This window comes from Nannobrachium achirus, assembly GCF_963921795.1.
Source record: "Nannobrachium achirus genome assembly, chromosome: 11".
NCBI lineage: Eukaryota > Metazoa > Chordata > Actinopteri > Myctophiformes > Myctophidae > Nannobrachium > Nannobrachium achirus.
In genome coordinates this window covers 23,068,161-23,086,209 of record NC_137820.1, presented here as the reverse complement: position 1 = coordinate 23,086,209, position 18,049 = coordinate 23,068,161, and the positions used below count along the sequence as shown (strand labels likewise).

The 18,049-nt window shown below is 41.2% G+C and overlaps 1 protein-coding gene across 6 annotated transcripts in view; it reads right to left on the bottom strand.

Moving 5' to 3' along the window:
• LOC308294878 (serine/threonine-protein kinase WNK1-like) overlaps positions 1-11,784 on the bottom strand; it is a 39,426-nt gene extending 27,642 nt beyond the window's left edge. For 5 of the 6 annotated variants that reach the window (XM_080737784.1, XM_080737789.1, XM_080737787.1 and 2 more), the window contains exons 1-2: positions 11,516-11,784; positions 6,449-7,670 (exon numbers count right to left, since the gene is read on the bottom strand). In XM_080737784.1, the coding sequence (XP_080593910.1) occupies positions 6,449-7,216 (768 nt within the window). In that variant the 5' untranslated portion in view covers positions 7,217-7,670; positions 11,516-11,784. Of the gene's footprint in view, positions 1-6,448; positions 7,671-8,895; positions 9,001-11,515 lie in introns of those variants that run through there. The other variant, XM_080737785.1, reaches the window with a different exon arrangement.
• Between the last annotated feature and the right edge of the window lie 6,265 nt (positions 11,785-18,049).

Sequence of the window (18,049 nt, the reverse complement as noted above, 5' to 3'; positions counted from 1 at the left end):
TGAATCACAGTACATTACAGTGTGGGCATTGGCAACGTGGAATAGAGCATACTGCTACTAGGCAAAGACTGTCATAAATAACCCATTGAGCCTAAAAATAGACAGAGTGAGAAAGGCCCGTGATCATGCTGAGGGATAGCGCTGTCAGGTCTCGGCTGTGAGGGGGACACTAAAGGGCTCGATGGAAGACAGTGGGCAACATGGTCTAAGATCTGGATCATGTGGCAACATGGTCTAAGATCTGGATCATGTGGCAACATGGTCTAAGATCTGGATCATGTGGCAACATGGTCTAAGATCTGGATCATGTGGCAACATGGTCTAAGATCTGGATCATGTGGGCTAACAGGCCTGAAAGCTGTCATTTTTTACACGGACCAGCATTATTAATTTGCAGCCGTTTAGACAAATAATATATCCTGAATACTAGTTTTGCTGCTGTGCTACTTGGAGCTTCAATTCAGTTTTTGGGCACCCATGAAAAAAGAACTAATGTTGTAATGGAATGGTTATGCATTGCCTACTATACTGTATGATGTTAGCTTGACAAAAAAGGGCAGAGTTCAAACCTCAAGTTATTTTGTCCATGTTCATGTGTGTATACAGCAATGCACACTATAGCTTCTGTAATATGGTTGAGTCACACATGATAACCAGAGAAAGACTGTATTATGCAGAGCAAGCATGAAGAGCAAAGTTTACTAGTTCATATAAAGCAAATGATTTACTGGAAATGAATATGAGGACATGAAAAAAACTGGTAACCTCAAAAAAGCATTACTGCTTACTGAAAAGAAAGAAGAGTGATTCTCATGCATTAATTCATGTCTAAGCCATGAAACTGGTCGATCTAGCTGAATTCAAGGACCTGCAAATTCTAGTTTGTTGATTAGGTCAGATAAGGGTTTAGATTAAGCTAGATCTTTGGTTTATACAAAATGTAAAGTGAGGAGGACGCTCAATCGATGAACAAGAAGTCATTGTACTAAGAAAGATCATGCCACCAGAAATGTCCAAATCATGATACCAGAGTTAACAAACCACATGCAAGATTGTTCATTGTAAACACCTAATCTGGTTTAAGCAATATTGCAACATGCCCAACATTAGAATGCTTTCATTACCTCGTGGTCACTTCCCTAATGCTACAAATAAGAAATTGGGTAGTTTTCCGTCATAAAATTGTTATTACATGGCCCAGCCACAGTGCATGATAAAATACAGTTAAAAAGCCGAATGCAGCCCTGGGCTGCTGGCGTGGTGGTCCAGGCAGCCTCAGCTGCAATGCCAACCCGACAGCATGTTGTGCGTTCGAATCCTGATCCAGACAACCTTTAATGCTTCGAATCGATTTAATACTAAATAAAAAAAAACATTGTGATTCTTTTTTTGGATATGAAAAATCATGATTTGAATCGTATCGTGAGTTGAGTGAAGCGTGGCATGCCTAGTTGATTGTGTTCTGTTTTTTTTTTGTCTCTGTAAAATTAAGTCAAAGACAATGACTATTCTGGTTCATTTGAGGGGTCATTATTAATCATGATCTCAAGGAGAGCACTTTTGTAGTTTTGATGTGTGTCTGTCAAAGACGATAACAAACTCAAATGCACATGACAGCCCATCCCCTGAAGACTGCAATCCCCCTAGACTAGAGGCTACTGAGCGCATGGTGTGCCACTCCCAGTGGATGCCAACAGTCAGCTGGATAGGCGACTTCCACTGGAGGACAACTCCAGACCAGGATGCCTGGAGTTCTCTTCGACTTTCAAAAGATGGCCTTCAGCCAGTAATGGGGGGGAAGGAAGGAATGAGGGAGGGGGGACAGAGGGGGTGATGACATGGTTCGCTGAGGAACAACGAGAAAAGGGGAGGGTCCTAAATTTATTCCTCTCCTTTTTGCTCCTCTTCCCCTGTGCGGTGACCTACTTATTGTTCAAACATGCCTGCAACGTGAGAGCCGAAACAAATGTGAGTGGGGTTTTTGTGGGTGGGTGGAAAAGGGTGGATGACTCGAGCATTTTTTTCTACCAAGACCACTGTGAACAGATGGCTTCCAGATTGAGTGTGCCAGTGCCATTCCACACATTTTTTTATTGCACATTGCGCTTTAAGGTACTACAAACAAGACAAGATTTGGGACGTTTATGAGGGGGAAACCTGTCAAACTTGTTTCATTAGCATGCCTCACGGCCACTGCTCCCAGCTAACATTCACAATTCACTGTGAACAACAAGTGACAGCATGGCTTATTTACTTCTGCATCACTGATCATCAGATAATAATCAACAGGACATACCATTACTAAGACCGTATCTACCAGATATAACAAAAGAAAGGAAATACAGTCATTAGTCTTCAATTCAAACTATGCCTAAGCTTTGTTCCATATTCTATCGGTGTTCAAAAATAAAGTAAGACAAAAAACAAGCATGAATTGGAGCCCACAGAGCAGTGGTATGGCTATTCAGCCTCATGGCATGTGCCTAACCAGTAACCATGTCCATGTATAGTTGCGCAAGCGCTGTTGCAGTTCGTCCATGAGTGTGTCCTGAATTTGGCATATGCCCACAGACTGCTGGCCGGTGCCGTGGGAAAAACACACAGCTAGACACTAAAATCTGTGTAGAAACTAGAAGTTAGACCTTAAAATGTACAGGTGGGAGCCTGGGAGGTAATGGTGGGGCATGTCAGTAACATCAGTGGCCTTTTACACAACAGACATCAAAATTGTGTGATGTTGTGGGTCATGTTGATATGAAGACTTTATATGCAAATGAAATAAGTCTAGTATGTGACACTCCACTTTCTGTTGTGTTACCAGCGCTAAGCTCGTGTTTTAAAATGATATTTTAAACAATCTGTATGGTATGGAGTATGTCAATACGCTATAAAATAGCACTGCAGTGGTTGGAGGCTGTCTCCTTAGTACTTCCATTGAGAAATTTAGACCCCGATTGTCGCCTACTGGTTAACAAGCAGACTCAGAAGAATCATGCTTGAAGTCACATCAAAGTACTGCCTAAAGCTCATAGATCCCAATACTCACGTTGAACAACTCTTTCAGTGACAAACCGAAAGCTAGCTCCAACCTTGAATAGTATATGACAAGGAAGCTTAACAAAATCACCTTTACATGATTTTCATACAATTTTAAACAACAAAGGAATGTATATTGCATTTTGAACCTTTAAGATTCACTTCAATATATAACATTGAAAATGGGGCCCTGGTTACCTAGACCAGCAGAGACAATATGTCTGAGCATATTATGCTCAGTGTTAATGAGTAGAATGGATATGGCAGTAGTGTGATCATGGGACAGATTTAATAAGCATGTGAGAAGGGATTTGAGCTTCTTTAGTGTAGCTGAAAACTAGCTTGAGCTGACAGGTGAAAGAGTAAGTGCAGCACATTCTTCACAATTAACATATTCAAGAGGGAACTGAAGGATAAGCTAAGAATCAGGTTACATCTACTTAAAAAGGCCTAAGCACAGTCTAAGGAATCAAAAAGCTAGGAGTAAGCTAAACTGACATCTGCAAGTAGCATAATTTATAGGTTAGGCTGCTCAAAATGTACACGTAAAATGGGGTCGATCTCCCAATGTAACAGATGATGAAGTTGGGTTCAAATCACAAGAAGATTTAATATTTTCAGAGTGGAAGAAACAAGTTGAGGTCATCTAGCCAAATAATTACACACAGAAACAGTGGGTGTCTTTATATCACAATGATGTATCAGTACTACTACATTCAATGAAGAAAAGGGATTATCCACTTAAAATCCTATGTACTGTACGTTGTTGACCAGACCAGAGTCCCAATGGGCTCTGTACAGGGGAACTAACACCCCCCACTACACTACTGTACATCAGATCTCTTTGCCAAAAATAGCCTCAAGTATAAAGCTCTATGTTACTTGTCTTGTCACAGATTTGCATCAAATATGTGAATTCTTGACTCATTGGAATGACATCATAATGGGGTTGCTAAGGTTTCTGTTATGCCAATTGCATGATGGAAAAAGATGAGGTGTAGGGTCACTAATATAACTCCATGCTTCTCTGGCTTCAACATTAGCTTATTCATTAGGAATATACAGAGGTATATAGGTGGCCATTGCAGAGAACAGAAAAATTAAGAAAAATGTTTAGTGAAAGAGTAAAGCTGAAAAAGAAGGGTAATGGAGGAAAAAGAATAGGCAAGACAGAAGGCAAATATAGAGAAAAGTGGAGAAAAATGGGAAGTAAACTAAACTCATAAAGTCTAAGGGAGAAACAGGCCTTGGCAGGCCAGCCTGCGACTTCACACAGGAGATTAGAAATTCCTGTCAGGAATCTGACCCATTTTACATTCACATAAGCATTCAAAGAAAGCATAGACTGAGCATGTGCAAGATTCTCTCTATGCGATGGGGGAGGGGCATTGAGTCTAATCTCCACACAGTGCTCAGACTGCATGCACATGCGCAACAAATGCTTGTGTGCGCTGTTGTGTGAGGCTTCTATCACTTAAAATGGGCAGAGAGACCGTGACAATACATGCATGCATGCATGTGGTGGTGAATGAGGTCAAATCTTGCTGTGGGCTGCCCGTGTTGCTGTTTTCACTGGACAGACAGCAGAGCTGTATGGGCCTTTCACAAGGCTGCTGACTACAGAATGACCAGCTATTGATCTGGATCATAATACAGAGCAGTGTCTTGGCCTCTCGACTACAGACATTGTATTCAGTCATAACAGACTGGCTGACTAGCTGCTATACTGATAAACCAAAGAATCAAATATTCAATGGGACGAATTCACTCTCACAGAACTAGATGAAACCTTGCCTTCAATAGATGATTTTTCAAGGGAGATTACATTATGGCCAGTCATTCTACTTGTCAAAATAAATATTCAGCAATGGTTTCCTGCAAAGCATGCGAACTTACTATGTGTTATGTGGCATCTTTATTAATTCAAAGCTTATTTATTCAAATATGGAATTTTCACCAGCATTAGAGCATCAATTTCCAACAACAACTATCAGAAACGCTACCGATCTGATAAACTTATGTTGTCAATAAAATGTTGTGACTGCCTGGCCTGGACCACTGCCGTAGCAGTCCGGACACCTAGGCTCCAAAGTAGCCCGACAGTGTGTTCCGGGTAGTCCCAATCCTGACGGCCTTTGCTGCATGTCACTCTCCATCTCTCTCCCAATTTCCTGTCAACCTACTATCTTATGATTCCTATCCTTAAATCAGTGTGTGTGTGTGTGTGTGTGTGTGTGTGTGTGTGTGTGTGTGTGTGTGTGTGCAAAACTCACGGTTCGGTTTCGGTTCGATATTTTGGTGTCACGGTTCAATACTTTTTCGATACAAAAAATGGACAGAAATGTCCTTGATTTATAAATGTATTTTTATAACTATGTTAGGTTGGGTACAATACGGTATTCAACCTCTAGGGCAGTGGTTCTCTAAGTGGTCTCTGCAGACATCTAGGGGTCCTTGAGGGGGTTCCAGGGGAATGTGGATGTGGAGTGGTATTGTACTGTATTGTTCGGTACAGGATCATTCGGTTCAGTAAAGTGTGTTATCTGAAGTCAAGTGCATAATCACTGATCATACAAAAGTGTCCTATAATTACTAGATAAACTTCTGCTAGTTATTAAAGGCCTCGAGTCAAGATTAGGGAAATATAGTTGTCACTGAGTCACTGAGTCATGAGAATTATGCCAATGAACAAAAATGTGTCAACCTCAACTTGAGAAATGTGTACACACACAGACAGAAGATAAAAGATAAAGAATGTGGATGTGTGGCATTGTGTTACTCTTCTACTGAGCATACAAAAATGAAACAGTAAAGAGGGAAATGCTAGTCTCTCACAGCTCTAGGTCAGGTAACAAGAAAGAAATTAATCACTTTGGCTGTATTCCATTAGTCTGGCCTTCTATGCTTCACTTTAACCATAATTCAAGAGTGAAACACAAAACTGCGGGCCTACGCAATTATGGGGGGAAAAAACTCGGTCGCAATTACTATCAAAACCTCCACCGGCTGTCCGTCAGTCTGTCCGTCACGTCACACTTTTGCCCTACTCATATCTCCGCCACCGTTGCCCCTATCCATGCCAAACTTTGCACACACTCCTTGGCTGCCAAACCACTACCTCCACCCCTCTAGCGCCACCATGAGGCTGATTCTTGCAAAACACATTTTTGGACACTGCTCCTACAAATTTTGCCCTAAAATCACGCAAATCGCTACACAGTATGTCTAGACTCATGTCATCAACATGGATCAATCCCAATTAGCGATCCCATCAGGCTGATTTTTACATGTGACCTGACGGTCGCTTATCTCCCGATTAGGGAGTCTTACTGGTGTTTAAGACAAGAAAGTTATGCATGATAAAAGAGAGATGAAGGCAACTTTAGTAATAGATGTGGATGCGTTTTCATACCTGCAACTCGCACCAGGCAACCTCCACGGTGGTTTCCGTATCCAGGCCCTTATACACCGTCTTGAAGGAACCACGGCCAATTTCTATGTCGAACTTCAGGAACCGTCCATCTGGTGACGTTCCCACTGCTTTTGTCTCTGCCTCCTCGATGTCATCCTGAACTTTTTTCTCAGCCTCCCTCTGCTCTGCCTCTGCCCGCGCCTTGGCAGAATCCTCCCCCTCTCCATCCTCTCCCTTCACCTCGGCCTCTGGTTCGGTCTGACCTGGCGGTTCTGCAGCTAGACTAGGTGCTGTGCGTGCCACCACCACATCACCATCACAGATGTCTTGCGCTACAACAGCCTGCTGTTCAATGGTGACAACTTCCAACTTAACCACTTGCCCATTTCCTTGTCCAATGTTGTCCTTTGCAGACTCCTCAGTCAGAGGCACGCAGGGTTCAACCCGGGGCGCATGTATGATAGCAGCAGCCTGCACCCTCCTGGGGGCAGCTTCGTGGAAAGGAGGCCGTTGGGGCGCAAGGACAGGGATCTTGCTAGGTAAAGGGAGATCCAAAGCTGTAGCATTTGAGTCGCTGATGACGCTGCGGCGTAAGAAGCGGTGTTCCGGGTTAGCCCGGTCACGCTCCATAGTGTGATGGCGGCGTCGCACCTGCTCTGTCGTCAGCCGTTCACCCACCATCGAGTCTGAACCAGATCCGGTGCCATTTCCACTCTTCTGAGGGGGGGCCAGGAACTTCACCATTTTGTCGTTGGACTTTTCCGACATCCCACCACCCACGGCAAGAGTGAGCGGGTATAATTCAACTGAGAACTTAAAATAAAAATACTTTTACTTCCTCCATACAGACTCAGCTAAGTGAGCAGTATTGATCTGTCCTTTAAAAAGGAGAGAAAATATTTCTTGCGCCGTCCACTTCCCTTTCGTCTATTCTCTTATTGCTCAGTACATATACAATGCAGAGAGTCTGGATGTAGGATAGGGGGTGTTCTTTTGTAAATGCAAAAGAACAGAACACCGTTGCAAACCCGAGAGTTTTGATGCTGACACACAAGTCTCTTTAAATCCACACCATCCATCCTGTAGGACACAGGGCACAGCTTCTATCAAGCATAAGGAATCACTGGAGGAGGAAGAGATACAGCCTACTTCAGGCACTACACTTCACACTGTAGGCAAAAGCAGACTGTCCACACTCCGGGTGAGCTTCAGTGCTGTATTACTGCAAAGGAAACGAAACAAACAGATCAGTATAATCCTTAGACAAACAAAAGAACTTTGGTCATGTAAATAGCAAAGTTACAGGGATGTTACAATAATGTTTAGGCTACAAACAGTAAAACACTCACAAGAACAATCAACATTTACATGGGCAAAACAGTGATCAGCATGCTTCAGAGAGTAACAAACATTATGTCAAATGTCAACAGAATTTGAAAGAGGTGCTGGTGAAGTACAATTTACAGTACACAATGATTTTTTTACATAACTAACTATGCTTAAAAACATGGACAAAGTCTTGTAACTTGATACGAGTTGTTAAGTAGACTGCTTTGCCCATTTTATTTATCATACACAGAGAACTATGATGGCAACTATGAATATGTAATAGTTTCTTTCTACTCCACAATGTTGCCGTTTAGTTACTTTATATCACAAATAGGGATATATCATATTTCATAACTAGGCAGTCAGTGATCCAAGATGACTGCCAAAGTTTGCAACTCCACAGGCTTTGGAGACAGGAACTGACTAATGGAACAACACCGCCAACTATGCCAACTATGACTTCCTCGATCTCAAATACAACGCAATTTAAATCGATACTAAAACGTCTGCATGCATGATGGTCAATCAATAAATCCAAACGACTATACAGCCACAACTGTGTACCTGTTGGTTAACCTACAGAATTCTGGTATTTAACCACGGTTGAGCTTTCCAAATAGCAAAACGCCAAGCAGTCAAACATAAATCTCACGCACAGATCGCTGAAAATAACAAGAGTTCCAAGTGCAATCTAAATATTGACAACTCATCGATCGCATCCGAATGGCTGTTGTAGTCGTAGACATTAAACAATCTGACAGTAACCTTACCTAAATAAACCGGCACTCGTATGGAAGAAAATGCCTTACGAATATTAACGAGTGGATTATTTAGAAGGTAATGGATAATTATTTTTTTCACCACAAATGTTGCGTCGCACCTCCCATCCAAAAGACATCAGAGCCATTGGAAATGGCAACATCCAGCAATACAAAGCAAGGAGGAGCAATGGTTCTTTGTTAGCTTGCTAGCAAATGCAATCAATCTAGTAGTTAGCTTCTATCCATAGGCCAAGCTCACAGTCGTTGGCTAACATTAGCAGGTTAACCGCGTCACCGTTTCATTTAGCTGACGTTAAAACACACCGTTCGTTTTGTGTGTGACTTTATTATTGTTACCATCGCATCGCGAAGAAGTCCGGGGCGGGGGTCCAACCAGCTCCTGTGTTAACATAACATAAGCAGCGCTGTTCACACAAACCGGACGCATTATGCCGGTTGAAAGGGATCCCAAACACTGACAGACACAGTCAGAGACAGCAGCACCACCACGGCTGCTAGCGGGGCCGGGGAGGTAGCAAGACTAGAGACTACTAGCTAACCATAGCTAGCTAGGCGGGTCTTCCTCCCATCCTCCCCTACTCATGCTAGAGGTGGGACGCTCGCGAACGAATCGAGTCTTTTGAACGGCTCTTTGAAATGAACGATGGGATCCGGTTCGCTGTATAATGTAGGGAGCTGTTCCTTTCTAATGAACAGCGGTGTAAAAAGCACTCAAATTCTCAAGTACTCAAAGTACTCAAAATATTTTCAGATGGCGTAAATGGCCGAAATGTATATAGGGTTCAATTGATTTGTAATTATAATCAAAATCTACAAAGTAACTGGCAACTAAAATGAGACAGTCTTTCGAACGGCTCTTTGAAAGTGTGGCGGAGAGAGTCGCAGCTCGAGCCTGAAGCCGCAAAAAGTCTTGTATCTGCCCTTGTTCCATAGGGATATCTCTTTGGGGCGATGGTTAAGATATTGGACTTTTGCGTGGTTGGCCCGGGTTCGAAGCCCGGGTGGGGAGGTCCGATTCACCTCCGTTACATTGGTGCCATGATCCGGATCCGGGCTTCCCTGTAGGAGGAGGTCAAAGGGGGGTGAGTGTGGCGGAGAGTCGCAGCCTCAGCCTGAAGCCTCAAAAAGTCTAGTATCTGCCCTCGTTCCATAGGGATATATCCCATTGGGGCGAGGTTAACATATTGGACTTTCGCGTGGGAGGCCCGGGTTCGAAGCCCGGGTGGGGAGGTCCGATTCACCTCCGTTACAAAAGGAACGGATCCCAGAGATCCAGCTCACTTCAAAGAGCCATAAATCCCATCTCTACCTCATGCCAACCAAGATGGCCTAAAAACCAGAGGGCTGGACTTTTCCATGTAGTGGAAAATGTACTCACATGTTGTAAAAAAGTATCAATGAATACTGCAATGTTCGTAATTCAAAATGTACTTGAGTAAAAGTATAAGTGGTATCAAAATATACTTGAAGTACCAACAGTCAAAGTAGGCCTACTAATTATTAGGAATGTCCCATATTTCAAGTTTTCAAATATTTTGAAAATAGATCTACTACGTGCAAGCTCACAGTCAATGCATGGTGAGCTTGTAGATCGACTATTTTCAAATGGCCGAAATGTATATAGGCCTACATAGCTTGCTGAAGTGGTTAATGTATGTTTTGTAATGATAATCAAAATCTACAAAGTAACAAGTAACTTGTGTTTTCAAATACAATGTAGTAGAGTAAAAGTCTACAATATTTGGATCTGAGGTGTAGTGGAGTAGAAGTAAAAGTATTGAAAATTGTAAATTTTTACTCAAGTACAGTACAGTACTTTTAAAGTAAATGTACTTGGTTACTTTACACCACTGAAAGCCTGGTTCGGCTGGACCCACCCCCCAGACGTCCTCCCCGTTTGATTTATGAGACCAATATCCAATTATTTGGTTTCAAACTCTCTTTCTGGTTGTCTAAAGGAGGCTCTTCTGAGCGACTCACGGTAGTGACGGTACATTAATCCCACCATGTTTCAGGAGCGCCCATCCAGCGTCAAACTGACATAGGCACGCTACATCTTGAACCGACAGACAGCAGCGTACTTGACCGAACATGTATTAATTAACACCCGAGGCTCGCTCCGGCTGGTTAATTAAACCAAGGATAGAAGAACGAAGATGCAAAGGATTCGACAGTGATGTCACCGTCATGACTCATGCGGAAGGGCCTGGTGTGATAAAATATCTCCAGTGGCATCAGTGTTGTAAAACCAAGTACAAGTACTGTCTGTAGTTAAGAACACTTTTGAAGTGTTTGTACTTTACTTGAGTACTTTTACTTCTATTTCCACTACATCTCAGAGGCAAATATTCTGAGAAGGGTATATTCTAGGCTACTTTTACTCCACGAATTATATGACAACTTTAGTTAGCCTACAAGTTACTTTGTAGATTTTGATTAATTATAAATCACTTCAGCCATTTGAAAATAGCCGATCTACAAGCTCATTGGGAAACTTGTGAAATGGGACATTCTGCATAACGAGTAGGCCTACTTTCTAAAGTTAGGTATTTTCAGAACATTATGATACCATTATTTTATTGTATTTTTACTTAAATTTGGAATTTCGAACTTGTAGCAAAATATGTCTACACTGCCGTATTGATACTTTTAAGTAAAGAATTTGAGTAGATACTTTTTCAACCACTGACAGTGTGAGTGTGACACTCAAGTCATCCCTACCTGGCTGTGGCTGTATGGACTCACAAGCGCCACACAACGACAGTGTGTGACGTCATTAACTTATCCTTGGTTACTATTCTAGGCTAATGGCTAATTTATATAGTCTTGCGAACCTTTCGCTCGACAGAAATTGCGTATTCTCAAGTTAAACTGTCGCCGTGAGCTTCGTCGACGTATTTTCCAGTTGAAATCACGTCGTTTTGTCGCCCGGGCGACGAATATTGTGGTGACTTACCTCGATGTTGCACTAACACACCAAGTGACAGCTACCAGCAGCGTTGAGACCGTGGGCCAGTGGAGCGAAATCCCATTCGTAAATCGTAACTATAAAAGACACATTGATTTAAAAGGGTATCCACGTTCGGTTGCCACGCGGCTAATATATAGGCCTATCTGAAAGATTTTACGAGTTCCGAGCAGATGACAGCCTCGTATTGCACTTGACTCAGATTCTAAATCCAACTAACGCAGTGCCTTTTTCTCCTGCTGATCTGATAAAGCGCCTGCGCTCCTGAGTCCTGAAAGGATGACCTCATAACACAGGTGGATTTCTAAATCCGACGTCGTTTGATATAGTTTTAGTCTGACTCTTTCCTGTATGTAGACTACTAGTCAGCACTGCACTGCTGTTATGTTGTGATAAACAGTCAATCGTGTCACACAGGCCAGCACTCTCTGGACGCGCATTCTTACATGAGTGACAGGGGGGTAACAGTCAAGGTGGGCACCAAAACTTTCTGGGCACTAAGGGGAAACGGGGCACCTATTAAGAGTGGGCACAAGGGAAATGTGGGCACTTTGGGCGGTGAAGAGTGGGCGCTTGGGAAATCTGGTCACCAAAACAGAGTGGGCACCGACAAGACCTCGGAAGAGTGGGCACTATATAGGGGACCTGTTTGGGGTTAGGTTTAGGCATAGTTTTACTGAAGTTAGGGTTAAGGCTTTAGGCATAGTTTACTGAGGTTATAGCTTATAGGCCTAAAGGTTAAGGTTAGGTTTAGCAGGCATAGTTTTACTGAGGTTATAAGGGTTAAGGTTCATTCATGGTGACTCTCCTCTGGTACCTGTCTTCCCCAAAAGAAAAGTTCCAGGGGGTCCCCAGTAAAATCTGACTGTCCAAAAATAGCAGAAATACAAGCTCAAAGCAGGAGTAAAGGAATCTTCTCTTCTGGGGGTCCACCGTCCATCCCTGGGTTATCCCTGGCACAAAACATTTTCAGATCTGTGGTCCGTGGCCAAATATATATATTTGAGGGTCTTCTCGGGTGGCACAGTGCATTGTAAAGTGCCTGCCCACCACCACAGAGGTTGTGGGTTCAAATCCACCGTGGTGTATCCGGCTTTGTCGAGCCTCTACACGAATACAATTGGCCCATGTTCGGGGGAGGGAAGCCGGATGGGGAAGGTGATAAGTTTCACTGCATGTACTCCTACTGGGAGTCTGGGACTGCACCTGTCAGCAGGGAATGTTGGCCGGGAGAAGTAGGATGAAGGCTCTACCTCCTCCCGGTGGGGACTCCTCACAGGTGAGTCAGTAAACAGAAGTGATAACACCGAAATGTACTGTATGTGAGGAGGAATCAATTGGCATAACAACTAAATTGGGGATAAAAAGGGGTAAAAAGCTCAAAAAAGTTTGAGAACATCTAGAACAATGTTCTCATAGTCAGGTCCTTGAGGGGGTTCCATGACCACGGGTTCACCACTCCCCAGACCCCAGCTACACTATTAATTGATCATTACATTCAAATAGTGAATGTATGTCTTTGGCACTCTTTCACTGCTATCACACTGCACATCATTTACAGACAGTAAATGGATTCTGGACCAAATTACAGGACAAAATCATATCTAACATTAAAAATGTTCTTAAATTGGGGTTCCAGAGATAAGAGGAAGAAATTAAAGAAATCTTAACAACCTGGAATCCTTGAAATAAAAGGTTGAGAATCATTGCAATGGTTCTGGTCTATAATGTAGATACGCTACACAACAAAGACACCCATGTACTTGTCTAACTACTTCAAAAACATCAATGATGCCTACGATCATAACACCAGGAGCTCCACAAATCACTTTCAACCCAGATTTGGCTCAAACAAAGGGTTAAATTAGTTCTCCTGCTATGCCACAAAAATGTTGAATGCCCTGGAGTCTTAAAGGAGTGTGAATCCCTACACTCCTTCAAAACTGCTTGAAAAGATTGATTTCCTAACCATTTATATGATATCTTTGCATATATTGTATATTGTTTAAAGGGGAAGACCACCCATTTATTTCCACACAACTCCTCTAAGGTATATTAATGACATAGTTCAATATTGAAAATGGGTGGTCTTCCCCTTTAAACAAAATTGAGTACAAAGGACCCCAATGGAAACAAACCATAGGCTTTCTTGGGTTTAAAATCGTGGCTGACCTTGTATTGAAATGTACTTTCCTGTACTTTTGTTTTGCAAACTGCTAATAAAGTATTCAATCAATCAATATCCAATCAAACTGAATTTGAATAGTTCCTGCCCTTTCAGAGATTTCTCTCAATTGTTTGTTTTTCAGTCTGATTTTTTTTTTTTTTTGGTATGCTAAATGTACCTTCCAACTGGGCCAAGCCCAAGCCCATGCTTCCTGAAGTTTTGACTGGCATCTATTCTTAACCAGTGGCTCTCTTCTCTGTGCACCACAATCAACCTCACAATCATCTGTGGGAGTCAGGGAGAAGATCATGTTGTAGAGCAGTGTAGAGCAGTGGTTCTCAACCTTTTCTCAACCAGAATGTATTGTTTTCTGTTTTGAAACAAATATAATGTATTACAAATAAAACCTACAGTGCCATATTGAATAAGGAGAACACCCTGAAAATATTAGTTTCCAGCTTCCAATGCAGTCTTTCTTTGACTATATGCCTTCAGTACATGGTACAGTAGCACCCCCAAGGGGATTAAAACTGCCCATGAAAAACTATGGTGGTATTGAACCATAGTACTTTACTTTATTTGTTTATTTAGACAGGACAGTACCAGTTCATGAACACAGATACATTGACATATTGCATAAGAATACATACATATGATCTCAGTGTAAACCAGCCAGAGTTAGCTAAGGCTAATTTTCATCCGTTGTCCTCGGGACATAAAACAAGAAACAAAACAAGACTAACAAAATCAAAGAACAGAACAATACAGGGCAAACAACAACATCAGAACAAAAACAAGGTGCCTGGCGCAACATATCTCCAATAGCTCCTTAAGAATGTTTGATGGTTGAAAATATGGTAAAGCAGCTGTAATTAGGACCCATATTATTAATTGTTGATTGTATTTATAGTGTTTTCTTTTGCCCTGATTTATTTTTATTCTCGTCAAATCATTCATATGCCTATTGGGGGAAGAAGATTTTTAGATGCCTGCTGCAGTGGCCTTGAGGCATAATCTGAAATAGTCCATGGTTGGGGTGGCACAGTGTTTGTCATATATCAATTATAATGTAAAGTAATTAACATGTAGACTACACAGATTAACCAACTTTTTCAAATCAGCCTCCATGCCTCCAACAGGCCACTATCTTGACTTTTTGCAAAACAGGCTCACTGCAATATTTGGATGCCAACTGTAATTTGAAAATCTGACTGATATATACCGGTATGTACTATACACGTTTTGGCCTCATTTTTGCCTGTCTAGATTTTCCAACATTTGGAATTTTCTTCAAAATACTTTTTGGAACTACCGGTACTAGTACAGATTTGTCCAAAATTCATGAATGATAAAAGGGCTCTTGATAACATCTACAGATGATTTATAGATATTTAAGGAATGTTTTACAAAGTATTATGTTAACCATGAACCACATTAACAGACAGCCAAGGAGTTTGTGTGCAAAGTTTGGCATGGATAGGGGCACCAGTGCCGGAGATAAGAGTAGGGCCAAAAGTGTGACGTGACGTGACGTGACATGGCGTGACGGGCAGACTGACGGAGAAAATGACAGACAGCCGGTGGAGGTTTTCATAGTGACTTGCGACCTAGTCTTCACTTTACATTAGGGCTCTTGATAACATCTACTAATGATTTATAGATATATTAGGAATGTTTTACAAGGTATATTGATAGCTTGTAAATGATTAGTTGCTTATCTAATAATAGCATAAAAATAATGCATAATTTTAGTTACAAATGATTTATTAATCATTTACAAATGTATATAAATGGTTTATTCGTGATTAGTTTACTACTTACTAATAACTTACTAATAACATGTAAATGATGCTTAAAACAGTTATAAATGTTTAGGTAAACATTTACAAATGTCAATAAACAGTTTGTTCATGTTTATTACTCATCTACAAACTGCTTATAAATGTTTATAAATGATTTATAACAGGTCATTATTGTAAAGTGCTACCGGATTGGGAAAACTCAACGAAAAAACACAGGGTGTATGGGTATATGTACACCTTTATGGATGTATAAGGTGCCTATGCAGTAAGAGATATGTTGATATATGTGAATGGATAAGAACGATAGACTTGTAATTATGTTTTATTTTTTCTTGCTTTGTAATTCTATGGAAAGATATAGCTTATGTGATGGTACAGGATACCTTAGCACAATATATATCTTTTAACTTTATTGCGTAATTCTTGACATTTTCAAAGTATTTATTGCAGCATGTGACCAAATCAAATCAAATTATGAATGTTTATAGAAACTATATAATGCATTATGCATGTGTTATAGGCTAAAGCATTATGAATGCTTGAATATGCATATGCACAATGAACTATCTTTGGGTTCAATATTCTCAGCACTATATCTTGTCTGTTTAATACTGCAGTTCATTTGATCCCCTGGTTTCTTCAATTTGCACTGCATGTGCATGTAGGCCTACATTGATAAATCTGAAGCAAACTAATGTGTCCAATCACTTTAGTAGATTTTGATAAACAATAATGGAATGGAATGGATTTTATTTTGTCATTACACACAACAAGTGCACAACGAAATTGACTTGATGGCACCAATCCAATGTGAAAAGCAGCAACACAGGTATCGATAAAAACAGTCATATAAAAAGTCAGTGTATGAGTTCATGTGTCCTGGGGGAGTTAAGAGTTCAACAGAATGATAACAGAAGGGAAGAAGCTGTTTCTAGATCTAGCCGTAGATGTATTGAGGCATCTGTAGCCCCTTCGCCTCTGTGAGCGAGAGGGGTGAAACAGTTTGTTATTGGGGTGGGAGGCATCCTTGATGATGCTTAGGGCCTTAGACCGGCAGCGTTGTTTATAAATAGACTCGATTGTTGGTAATGGCAAGCCTATAATACGCTCAGCAGTTTTCACCACCCTCTGCAGTGATTGCTGCTCCAAAACAGTACAGTTACCATACCAGGCAGCCTGGGATGCAGTAGGTGGTGAGGGTACAATAAATGTAATCTCTGAATATAATTTTAATATTATCTCACTTTCTTAAGATAATACAAGATAAGGTTCTCTCTGCCCAACAGTTACACCTTCTTGCTCCTCTGGTAAAGATGACTCCAACAGTTGGACTCCAACTCGTATTGTTAAATGTTTGTGTGGTAGCCTATAGTTTGTTTAAACAAAAATGTTAAAGAATCTATGAAGCAGGCCTACTAAATTGCATATAATTAATTATATATATATAATAGCATACTGTAGCCTATATATAAAGGCTATTATATATGATAGAGGCACTATAATAGTCAATAGCCCATTTGGGCCTGTCAGATAATTCCCAGCAAAGTTTACACTGCCCTCTGTTGGCAAAACGTGCTGGACATGTTTTTTGCTGTCTGCAGCCTTTAGTAGCACAGTTAGATAACAGTCTGAATATTTTCCCCTCCGTTATAATAGCTATTCGTGAAATAAAAAGAAACAATAGGCTATGGCTCTAAGAAAGGATCAAATTCGTTCTCCTACTATATGCCTACCACTAAAATATGGAACGCCCTACCGAAAGCCTTAAAGGAGTGTCAACCCTGACTTCCTTTAAAACTGCTGCATGTGAAAAGTCACTTGCAGGTGCGGCTGCTACTCGAAACTGGTAAAAGACAAAGCCTATCCCTAACCCTTTCTACTGTAAATACCTTTTATTTTGTATTTATTTTATTCTATCATCTTTTGTTTTACAACTGTTTTTTCTATTGATGATATCAATTTTCTCATGCCAATAAAGCTCCTTTGAATTGAATTGAATTGATGTCCTCTGCATAGTAGGCCTATGTGTTAACTTCTATCTGTTTGTCATTCAATGTTTAAAGGTTTGCATTACCAATGTAAGGCTTTCTTGGATCTCCTTTTAGTTGACCTATGACCTTGTACCAGTGAACTGTACTGTCATGAAACTGTACCGTTTCCAAACTTCTAAATAAAGTCTTCGTTCAATCAATCAATCAATCAATCAATCAATCAATCAATCAATCAATCAATCAATGATGCTAATATTTACGATATTACTGCCAGTTAAGTAGTTCACCCCCCAAATGGCTTTTTTCTATTGATTAGTCATACAATGGAGACTGTCGCATTCCTAAGACAATTGATTATAGTAAATGTACCCCCATTAATTCTGATTGGGGACCCAAATGCATGGGCAGGGACCCAAATACAAGGCCCTGGATGGGGAGTTGGGGGACCCAAATGCATTTGGGTGAGAATCAATGGGGGTACATTACTTGACCCTACATTTACCCCTATTGATTCTGACCCAAATAGGCCTACATTTGGGAACCCATCCAGGGCGGGGCCTTA